General features: G+C 45.7%; 1 protein-coding gene across 1 annotated transcript; it reads left to right on the top strand.

The window, feature by feature from the left end:
- Nucleotides 1-432: 432 nt before the first annotated feature.
- Nucleotides 433-5,023, top strand: ambp (alpha-1-microglobulin/bikunin precursor). Its single transcript, XM_077019072.1, has 10 exons — nucleotides 433-855; nucleotides 1,616-1,758; nucleotides 2,031-2,107; nucleotides 2,202-2,318; nucleotides 2,598-2,699; nucleotides 2,786-2,832; nucleotides 3,222-3,300; nucleotides 4,230-4,397; nucleotides 4,493-4,666; nucleotides 4,891-5,023. Exons 1-10 carry the CDS (start codon nucleotides 745-747, stop codon nucleotides 4,917-4,919), a joined length of 1,047 nt encoding a protein of 348 aa, XP_076875187.1. The 5' UTR covers nucleotides 433-744; the 3' UTR covers nucleotides 4,920-5,023.
- The last annotated feature ends 6,119 nt before the right edge of the window (nucleotides 5,024-11,142 follow it).

The following is an 11,142-nucleotide window of genomic DNA, read 5'->3' on the forward strand; positions in this document are numbered from 1 at the left end:
GGGTTGGGGTATAACTGATGGTTATGTGTAGTAACTCAACCTTACAACTATCTTTCTCAATAACCAACAAGTCAATAGAAGTAGGTTTAGTCTTTTAGAAGAAGGATCAATCTGTGTGTGTGTGTGTGTGTGTGTGTGTGTGTGTGCGTGTGTGTGTGTGTGTGTGTGTGTGTGTGTGCACATGTGTGTGCACTCATGAGTGTGTGTGTGTGCGTGCGCACGCAAGAGGAAGAGAGGATAGAAAAGAAAGAAAAATTCTGTATGAGTGTTCTGGTGAGGTTGATGTTTGATGTTGTTTCTTCGCTGTTTCCTGCCCCAGCAGGGCTAACGTCAGGAGAGATCTAGACACACATTTCAGAGCAGATCATCAGAGGTCTTCATGTTGGCCTAGACGATGAGTTCTATCTATGAGTCCTACGTGCTCCACAGGGTTAGGGGCAGTATTCCTTATTTGGGCTTATGTTCTACCCTTCTCCCTCTAGATAGATTTAGTGGAAATTAAGTTTAAAATCCATTTTCTTCAATCCTCCTATACCAGATGTAACAGATGAGTTGGTCCAGAGATAAGGAGACCTTTGCTCTGTTTGGTTGATTTGGGTTGCTCCCTCACTGGGGCCAAAGCATACATACCCTGGAGGCCAGTGTCCTGTACGAGAGGGGCAGGAGGTGGAGCAGGGAGAGGAGGGTGCTTGTACTCATTTGGCCAAAACAGCTTCACACCAGACAGACCCGAGACAAACAGCAATGTGGACCGTGTTCGTGGTTTTACTTCTTGGGTGCGTGCACCATTTCCACGCTGGACCCCTGGCCTCAGAACCAGCACTTCAAACCCAGGAGAACTTTGACCTGGACCAGGTAAGCACCAGCACTTAGGAAGACTAGTGCTGTTAGATGAATTCCCTGGAGTTTTTTCTTTCTGCTTTGTTTTTAGTTTTTGAACGTTTGTGTATGTAGGCTTAGGCCATTAACCTAATTGCTTCCTTCACATTCAGACCATTAATGTACAGGGAAATCGAGGCTTTCTGTGCTTTTACCTGCGTTCCAGCTGTAGAAGTCTGTTTGCTGTCATGTGTATTAATCAATATCTGCAATAGCTGATCTTGGCCCTGCTGGACTGGCTGTAACCAGAGTCAATGTGTACCATGTGATCAAAAAACAGCAGCTGTCTGTTTACATATGAGTCCAACCCAGAGTGCATGCAGAGTGTGTGCTTATGTGGTATTGACCAAAGATTACGGGAGTGTTTGGAGACAAGTTGATTTTTGTGTGTCACTGACATGCATCTGAAGAATGTCTTTGGAAAATATCCAAATTACATTTTACCTGAACTACTACCAGCATGCAAGCCAACACACACAGAGACACACATATACACACTCACACACACACTCATACAGTTTTTCCTTGCCACTGTCGCCTCTGTCTTGCTCATTAGGGATCTGGACCCATACAATTGTAAAGCTGTTTTGTGACAACATGTGTAGTAAAAAGTGTTATATAAATTAATTTGACTTGACTTGACATACACACATTCTCACACACACACACACACACACACAAACATATACACACTCACACACGTACGTGTAAAACCAGCCATATTGTCTGGTGGCAGTTCTTGGGGACATGGTATGACATTGCTTCAGCATCCAACTGCCCCTGGAGACGCAAACACACAGGCAGCATGCCGGTGGGGTCCCTGGAGCTGCATCGCAGTGTCTCCCCGAACACACTGGACATGAAGCGCACCATGTCCAGGTACAGCCCCGTCCCCACCGCCCTCATACACATACACCCAAACACACATATACAGAGATAGATCAGATGTGAGGTGTGTGTGTGTGTACAGACAGATGGGTAGATGGATAGAATGATGTGTTTGTACTTATACAGGATGTATTATATTGTCATCCAATTACTGACCATGTTTAGATGCACACCCTGGTTCTCAGGATTGCAGTGCGGGGACGACGTCTTAAAGGTGTCTGTCTGTCTTAAAGGTGTCTGTCTGTCTGATGCTACATCCACAGACATGGCGAATGTAAAGTGATCACAGGCAGCTATGAGCTGACGGAGACCCCAGGCCGGTTCTACTACCACAGCACCAGTGAGTACGCCCCCTGCAGGGTGTGCCTGTGTAGTGGAGTAAGTCACGTGTGCCTGCGCAGTGGAGTGAGTCACGTGTGCCTGTGTCCACCCAGAATGGTCAGCTGACGTGGACGCCTACGTCGTGCACACCAACTATAACGAGTATGCTCTGGTCATCATGCTGAAACAGCAGCGGCATGGCAACAGAACCACATCGGTGAAGCTGTACGGTGAGTGATGCAGACCCAGTAGGCCCTCACACCCACAAAGGGGGTCAGGGGTCATTCTGACTCGCTCCATCGCTGCCGTGAGGACGGCGCCGATTGTTTCCACCAGTGAAGAGCACCAGCTCGGCCAACTGGTCTGCTCTTCTGTACTTTGACACACCTTCTGGTGACTTGGAGCAGATACTAAAAGGCAGTGCCAGTGCAATGCCAGGACAGCAAGAACCAGTTATAAGAGGCCTACCAGAGTAGTATTGAGGTTTTGGTTGGTATGGCCCCCCACAGGTCGTAACAGGGAGCTGCGGCCCACCCTAATAGAAGATTTCAAGACTCTGGTGGCTGAGCAGGGAATGAGCGCAGATACCATCTCCATTAAAGAGAACAAAGGTACACACACACACACACACACACACACAGGAAATGTAAAAGCACATGACTTCACTAGTTCCTTTGTTCTCTCTCTCTGTCCTCAGGTGACTGTGTTCCAGGGCAGCAGACGATCCCACAGCCTGAGACAAAGGTAAACTGGGTAAACTGGGTAACTGGGTCATTCACAACCTGACTCATTGATTGCTAGAAATGTTCGGGTTCAGTAATAAAAAAAACCCAATGGTGAGGCTAGCTCAGAGCTGTGTGTACTGGTCAGCAGCGGGGGAGAGCCCCTCTGTTGGGGGCCCAAAGCCAGCCTGTTTAGAAGAGGCGTAAACGCTGCCCTGTATGGGCCTGTCAGATACCGCGCGCTAGGGGGGCTCTTCAGACAACCACTGAAACAGCTCAGACCCCAAATCTCAGTGAAGTCGAGCAGGTGGTTTGTCCTGTCCTGATAAACCGAGTCAGTAGCAATGCAGTGTGTGCAGTTATCCTGACCAGTCCAATGATGCTCCGTGTGCTCTGTCCTGATTGATCTAGCCGAGGTCGCGGAGAACTGTGGCGTTGCCGGGCGTGGAGGAAGGTTCTGGTGGGGAGATGCCCATGTTCCGTGGAGCAGGTGGGCCACGACCGCTGGTTCTGTCTCATCTGCTTGCATTTCTGCACCTTTGTTCACTGTGTGTGTGTGTGTGTGTGTGTGTGTGTGTGTGTGTGTGTGTGTGTGTGTGTGTGTGTGCACGCGCCTGTATGTGTTTTTCTGTCTGTGTGCATTTATCTGTATGTGTGAGTATGCATCTGTATATGAGTGTAGTGTTCTTTGTGTATGCATGTGCATTGTGTGTGTACATGTGTGTACATGTGTGTGCACGTGTGTGCACGTGTGTGCACGTGTGTGCACGTGTGTGCATGTGTGTGTGTGTGTGTGTGTGTGCAAGTGTGTGTACGTGTGTACGTGTGTGTGTACGTGTGTGCATGTGTGTACGTGTGTGCATGTGCGTGTGTGTACGTGTGTGCATGTGTGTGCATGCTTGGTGCGTGTCATATACTCACTCCATACCTTGCTCTGACATCACTACAGCATCATATCTCACTGTGACCACTGGCACATCTACACAGCATTATAATATCCATAACCCGTTATATTAATCTCCATTCACTGTGCAATATCATGTATATTTAATACATTGTAGATATCAAAAACTTAGAACAATACTTATTTTATTTTAATGACTACAGAGTAAGTTTTTAATGTAAATACACTAGCTTAATTGTTTGTAATTAATACATATTATTGTAAATATTGGCACTGCAAATTGTGGAACTCGCACACAAGATTTTCACTCACCGGTGTACCTGTACTCTGGTGATGTGACAATAAATCTGATTTGATTTTATTACGTGTGTATGTGTACACGTGTGTGTGTGTGTGTGTGTGTGTGCGTGTGTGTGTGTGTGTGTATGTATACACGTGTGTGTGTGTGTGTGTGTGCGTGTGTGTGTGTGCGTGCGTGCGTGCGTGCGTGCGTGCGTGCGTGCGTGTGTGTGCAGAGGCCTGCACTGCTGCTCATGATTCTGGGCCCTGTTTCGGGATGCTTCAGCGTTTCTACTACAACTCCTCCCTGATGGCCTGCCAGCAGTTTGTGTATGGCGGCTGCATGGGCAACCAGAACAACTTTGAAAGCGAGAAAGAGTGTCTGCAGACGTGTCGCTCAGAGGGTGAGGCTGCCACGCTCCCGGTGTGCCGGCTGTTTTTGGACAAGGTTTATTTGTATGATGGTGATGAAGGTGGTGACCCCTCTTGTGCCGTACAGCTGCCTGCAGGTTGCCGATGGACGCGGGCCCCTGCAACAGTGCTGTGCACCTCTGGGCCTTCAACGCCACAGTTGGCAAGTGTGTGGCCTTCAAGTACGGTGGCTGCCACGGAAACGGCAACAAGTTCTACACCCAGAAGGAGTGCGAGGAGTACTGCGGAGTGACCAGAGACGGTAACCATGGCAATCACGCACACCCAGTTGTGTGTTTCACAAAAAAGTCAGGAACAATCATTAAAATGAACATTTACAGAACAGAATTTATAAATGCACATAAACACACAAATATACTCACACACACACACACACACACACTGTGCACGTTATAAGTGAAGCCACTGGTGAAAATGTTGCAGTGAAACGATGGCCTCATCCTGCTCCTGTGTTTCTGCTGTCAGGTGAGGAGGAATTTCTCAAAGTCAACTGAAGTGAGCTGCCACAGAGAATAAACTGAGCTGAGCGGAATACACTGAGCTGGGCTGAATACACTGAGCTGGGCTGATCTGAATAAACAGAGCTTTTCTCCACCCATCTCGCAGTGTCCTGCTTCCTTCAGTGCACTTCCCTGCTGTGGAAATACCAGCAGTGTCCAGCAGAGGGCAGTCTACAGCTGGAGCCTGAGCGCTGGCACAGTTACTCAGTAGGCCTGCTGATTTGGGACCACCTTAGAGTTGTGTGTGATGATTGTTAATGGCAGGATATAGGTAAAGGCTAGAGTTTCTGGGCCAAGTCCCAGCGTCCCGACCCGTCTTCCTGCCCTGCAGCTTCCCAGCGTTCTCAGTCTGCAAGACTGGAGAGAGAATGCTGTGGGAATATCCGGACAGGAAAGGAACTGACGAGTTTCTGTGACCTTCCGGCCGGGGCCACATCACCTGCGCTCTCGCTCTCGTGCTCTCTCTCTCTCTCTCTCTCACCCACACACAAACACACTCACGTACACGCATATACACACACATACATATACACACACACAAACAAACGTACACACTCACATACACGCACACATTCATACCCACGCACATATACACTGATACGTACTCAAATATATACACACGCACACATACACACACATGCACTCACATACACACGCACTCACATATACACATGTGCACACATTCTCACATACACATGTATACACACACACGCACTCACATATACACACACATACACGCCTTCACATTCAGCTCAGCCCCAAACCCTAGTCCATCCATGACTGCTAATACTGAAACTGACGAAGCCACATCTCACTCATCACACACACTGTAGTTTCCATCCAGTTTTGTTTTTTAGTTTGTACACATTTACGTTTAAATACATTTAGTTTCATTTATTTTGCACACAAGTGTACACAGACACACACACGTACGTGTCCTAGCACATGCGTGTCCTAGAATATGCATGTTTGAGGTTAGCAGCTGGGGCAGATCTGTAGTCATGTTCTGCAGTTCTGTGGTTTGGGTGTGAAAGGAGACCAGGCCAGTCAGTGGTGTGGGAAGAGGACTGGTGTGTGTGTGTGTGTGTGTGTGTGTGTGTGTGTGTGTGTGTGTGTGTGAGAGAGAGAGAGAGAGAGAGAGAGAGAGAGGGTGTGTTTGGTTGGCAAGCAACAGATTCAGACCACTGGATAGGATCAAAGCAGTCAGCTCATAGAAGGTTCATTTCTCTTTAACACATGAGCACACACACACACACACACACAAATTTCCATGGAACGCATTAGACTTTGTTTCTCACAAGCTATTACTTATATGGTGATACACCTACTGAATATGGTCGACTCTTCCTGGAGTAGATACAGCAGTGAAAGCAGTAGACTGATGGATATCAGACACCCAGCACCTCTCTGTCCAAAAACACAAAGCAGTCTACTCGTGCAAATTTTACAGATAAACATTGTTGGAGGTCTAAGAACAGATGTCAGTTCACAGTTGAAGTAATTTAAGTTCTTAAATATTAAAATTATTTATTTCAGTTCATTAGCTTTTCAAGAGCAGCTTAGAAGAACAGCCCTTTTAACACTGTAGAAGAACAGCCCCGTTAACACTGTAGAAGTACAGCCCCGTTAACACTGTAGAAGAACAGCCCCGTTAACACTGTAGAAGAACAGCCGCCCCGTTAACACTGTAGAAGAACAGCCGCCCCGTTAACACTGTAGAAGAACAGCCGCCCCGTTAACACTGTAGAAGAACAGCCGCCCCGTTAACACTGTAGAAGAACAGCCGCCCCGTTAACACTGTAGAAGAACAGCCGCCCCGTTAACACTGTAGAAGAACAGCCGCCCCGTTAACACTGTAGAAGAACAGCCGCCCCGTTAACACTGTAGAAGAACAGCCGCCCCGTTAACACTGTAGAAGAACAGCCGCCCCGTTAACACTGTAGAAGAACAGCCGCCCCGTTAACACTGTAGAAGAACAGCCCCGTTAACACTGTAGAAGTACAGCCCCGTTAACACTGTAGAACAGCAGCCCCGTTAACACTGTAGAACAGCAGCCCCGTTAACACTGTAGAAGAACAGCCCCGTTAACACTGTAGAAGAACAGCCCCGTTAACACTGTAGAAGAACAGCCGCCCCGTTAACACTGTAGAAGAACAGCCGCCCCGTTAACACTGTAGAAGAACAGCCGCCCCGTTAACACTGTAGAAGAACAGCCGCCCCGTTAACACTGTAGAAGAACAGCCGCCCCGTTAACACTGTAGAAGAACAGCCCCGTTAACACTGTAGAAGAACAGCCCTTTTAACACTGTAGAAGTACAGTCCTGTTAAAAAAAAGCTAAATGAATGAAAATGAATTTAAAGAAATTAAAATAAGATTAAGATAAAAGAATAAAGATAATACTAATAAATAAATAAATATATTTACAAATAAAAAGATCAAATAAACTGGAAAACAGTAAATTGAGAGAAAGTAAAATAAGAAAATAAGAATAAGCGTAAGATAAATAAAACAAGCTACATTTTCGGTACCTACAAAACAATTTCCAACCAAAAGCCTGGCCCAGTTTTCATCTTGGCTTTAAAAACATCTAATGTTGGAGTTCTTCGAACAGCTGGTTCCATTTAGAAACAGCATAATAGCTAATTTCTGCCTCTTCATGCGTAGTTCTTACCTTGGGCAGGACTAACTGATTAGTTCCTAGTGACCCAAGATTTCTGCCTGGCTCATAGCTCTGCAGCATATCAGATAGATACACTGGTCCTACACCATTAAGTGATTTATAGACCAGTATTAATAAGATCAGAGATTTCTTCACGAAACCAGATCTTGAAAAACTTATCCATGCTTTTGTCTGTAGCAGGGTTGATTACTGTTATGGCCTCCTAACAGGACTCCCAAAAAAGACATACAGCTACAGTTGATTCAAAATGCAGCTGCTAGAGTCTTCACTAGGATGTTATCAGATCACCCACATCCTTAAGATCTTAAACTGGCTATCAGTACAATACAGGATAGACTTCAAGGTGTTAATGTTCTTAAGATGATAAAACTCTGACTTAGTTACTGAATTCATGTGACTTCTAAACTGAGATCAATCTATTAGTATGCCTAGGTTACAAGCAAGTTCTTTAGAATTTTCTCGTCGGCAGCTAGTCTTTCATTGCTATTACCAAATATAATCATTTCTGTTTAATCTTTATTCAACTGTAGAAAGTTTTCACCCATCTAGTTAGTGACCAACCCACTTCTCTAGTCTATCTATAAGAATGTTGTGATCCACAGTATGAAAGGCTGAACTGGGGTCAAGCAGTAGTAGAACAGACAGCTTCCCTGAATCTGTGTTCAGACGAATGTCATTATTTATCTTAATTAGACCAGTTGCAGTAGGCTACTGTCGAAATCCTGACTGAAATTTTGACTAGACAGCCACTTGCGGATAGTTGCTTGAAGACGATTCTCTCAATTATTTTCCGAAATGGTAGATTTGGGAAAGTTTTTCTTTTTTACCAGAGGCTTCAGCACTGCGGTTTTCAGTGCATCAGGAAAAACACCCGATAGGAGTGAAGTGTTTATCTGAAGTATGTCACCTGCTGTTGACTGAAACACATTCTTTAGGAAGGTAGGTCAAGGCTGCATGAAGATTATTTAAGGTCCCTCACTATCTCAATTAAGAAATTGTTAACAGCACTAAATTGTGGCATTTTCATGATCATTTTATGTGGTGATGGACAAATCACAGCCTGATTTGTGAACAGAGACAGACTAATCAAACATTACATTGTTTTATTGGTATTAATTCAGGGTCCGTTTGTTCGCAACATACCAAAACTCCACACACACTAGCACGTACCGCAACTCCACACACACTCTAGAACGTACCGCAACTCCACACACACTCTAGAACGTACCGCAACTCCACACACACACTAGAACGTACCGCAACTCCACACACACGCTAGAACGTACCGCAACTCCACACACACGCTAGAACGTACCGCAACTCCACACACACGCTAGCACGTACCGCAACTCCACACACACGCTAGCACGTACCGCAACTCCACACACACGCTAGCACGTACCGCAACTCCACACACTCACACACCCCACACTAACATATACCACAACTTCACATACACTAACACATACTACAACTCCACACACTCATAGCCTACACACCCCACGCTAAAGCACACTAACACATACCACAACTCCACACACACTAGCACGTACCCCAACTCCACACACACTAACATACCGCATAACTCCACACACTCCTTATTGGGCCTGAACCTCACTGGACCAGCTCTTCACTGGACCAGCGTACCATTGGGCTCGATCCATCCTCATTCGGCCAGACCCTCACTGGGCCTCTTCCTCACAAGCAGGTTCCAGCTGATGTTTTAGAGCTACAGTATGCAGGAGTCCATCTCCAACATTACTGGGTATACACCACAATAATACACCATACCACATTACTGGGTTGGTGTTTTTTTTTTATCAGAAAACAAAGTTGTCAGACTGAAATCTGTCACGGTCACAATCATACTGTCACACTGCATGATGTCCTTTTGGTGGCTAGAACCTTTTCATAAGCCATCGAAATGGGGGGGCTAGTCAACATACTACAGTACACCACAATACAGCACAAAACACTACAATACACCATAATATACCATAGCACAGTACACTACAATACATCATATCACAGAACACCATACCACAATACACCATGATAAACCACAAAACACTACAATACACCACAAAAATACACCATACCACAATACACTTCAACACACCACAGCACACTATGGTACAATGCGGCAAACTAAGGTACACTACGGAACACTATAGTACACAACCGCACAGTTGGGTACACTACAGTACACCAAAGCACAATATGATATACCACCGCACACTTCAGTACACTACGGTACACCACCATGCACTAGATGGACATCATCTCTAGTGCAGTCATCCTGTCCCATGTGCAGAAGAACACCCCAAAAGCATGATGCTTCCACCCCCATGCTTCACAGTAGGGACGTTGTTTTTGGGATGGTACTCATCATTCTTTGGCCTCCAAACACGGCGAGTGGAATTAAGACCAAAACGTTCTATTTAGGTCTCATCTGACCACAGAACTTTCTCCCATGACTGCTCTGGATCATCCAAATGGTCATGAACAAACTTAAGACGGGCCTGGACGTGTGCTGATTTAAGCAGGGGAACCTTCCGTGCCATTCTTGACTTTAAACTATGATGTCTTAGTGTATTACCCACAGTAACCTTGGAAACAGTGGTGCCAGCTCTCTTCAGGTCATTGACCAGCTCCTCCCGTGTAGTTCTGGGCTGATTCCTCACCTTTCATAGGATCATTGGTACTCCACAAGGTGAGATCTTGTATGGAGCCCCAGAGCAATAGTCCCAGTACAATTTTGTCTCTTTAGTCTTAGCTATGTTAATCGTTGGAGTCTTACCAATTGACTGAGGTGGACAGGTGTATTTATGCAGTTAATGACCTCAAACAGGTGCTTCTAATTTAGAATAATAAGTGGAGTGGATGTGGACTTTTTAGAGGTGGAATAACAGGTCTTTTTTTTTTACTGAATAGCAGGTGTTCAAATAATTATTTGCAGCAGTAACACAGAAATAAATTATTTTAAAAATCATACACTGTGATGTCTGATTTTTTTTAGATTGTCTAAAAATGTCTCACAGTGGACTTGCACCTCAGATGAAAATTGTGGGAGAAGTGGGAGAACTTGCAAAGTTGCAGGGTGTTCAAATACTTATTTTCCTCACTATGTGCATGTGTGTGTGCATATGCATGCATGTGTGTACGTGTGCATAAGCGTGCATGTGTGTAAACACACCTGTGTTCTTGTTGAATCTGTATTCACTTCCGCACAATCAGTTATGAATGGTACTTTACACACACCTCTAGTGTCCGTTATCACGTGCTGGGTCCATGTTTCTGTCCTGTCTCAAGTGTCTTGTTTTCCCCTTGATCTAACAGTCCTGACCCTAGACAGGGCTCGGCTGGGTGAGTGAGTGGGTGTGTCTCTGGGGCTGTGGGTGGAGCTTGTCTCTGCTCTCCCTTGTACCAGAGAGTAGTAACCCTCACTGCCTCAACACTGCCATGCTCCAGAAATCAAATTCACTTAATACAATCTCAATGTTTTGCTGGGCTGTGTTCTGGACACTGTTCAGTGG

The sequence above is a fragment of the Brachyhypopomus gauderio genome, chromosome 10 (assembly GCF_052324685.1).
Source record: "Brachyhypopomus gauderio isolate BG-103 chromosome 10, BGAUD_0.2, whole genome shotgun sequence".
NCBI lineage: Eukaryota > Metazoa > Chordata > Actinopteri > Gymnotiformes > Hypopomidae > Brachyhypopomus > Brachyhypopomus gauderio.

Excerpts from the sequence above, each read along its gene's own strand:
- ambp (XM_077019072.1), top strand. The coding sequence starts at position 745 with ATGTGGACCGTGTTCGTGGTTTTACTTCTTGGGTGCGTGCACCATTTC. Across the intron at positions 2,833-3,221 it reads TCCCACAGCCTGAGACAAAG|CCGAGGTCGCGGAGAACTGT; the intron begins GTAAACTGGGTA and ends TGATTGATCTAG. Across the intron at positions 4,667-4,890 it reads CTGCGGAGTGACCAGAGACG|GTGAGGAGGAATTTCTCAAA; the intron begins GTAACCATGGCA and ends TTCTGCTGTCAG.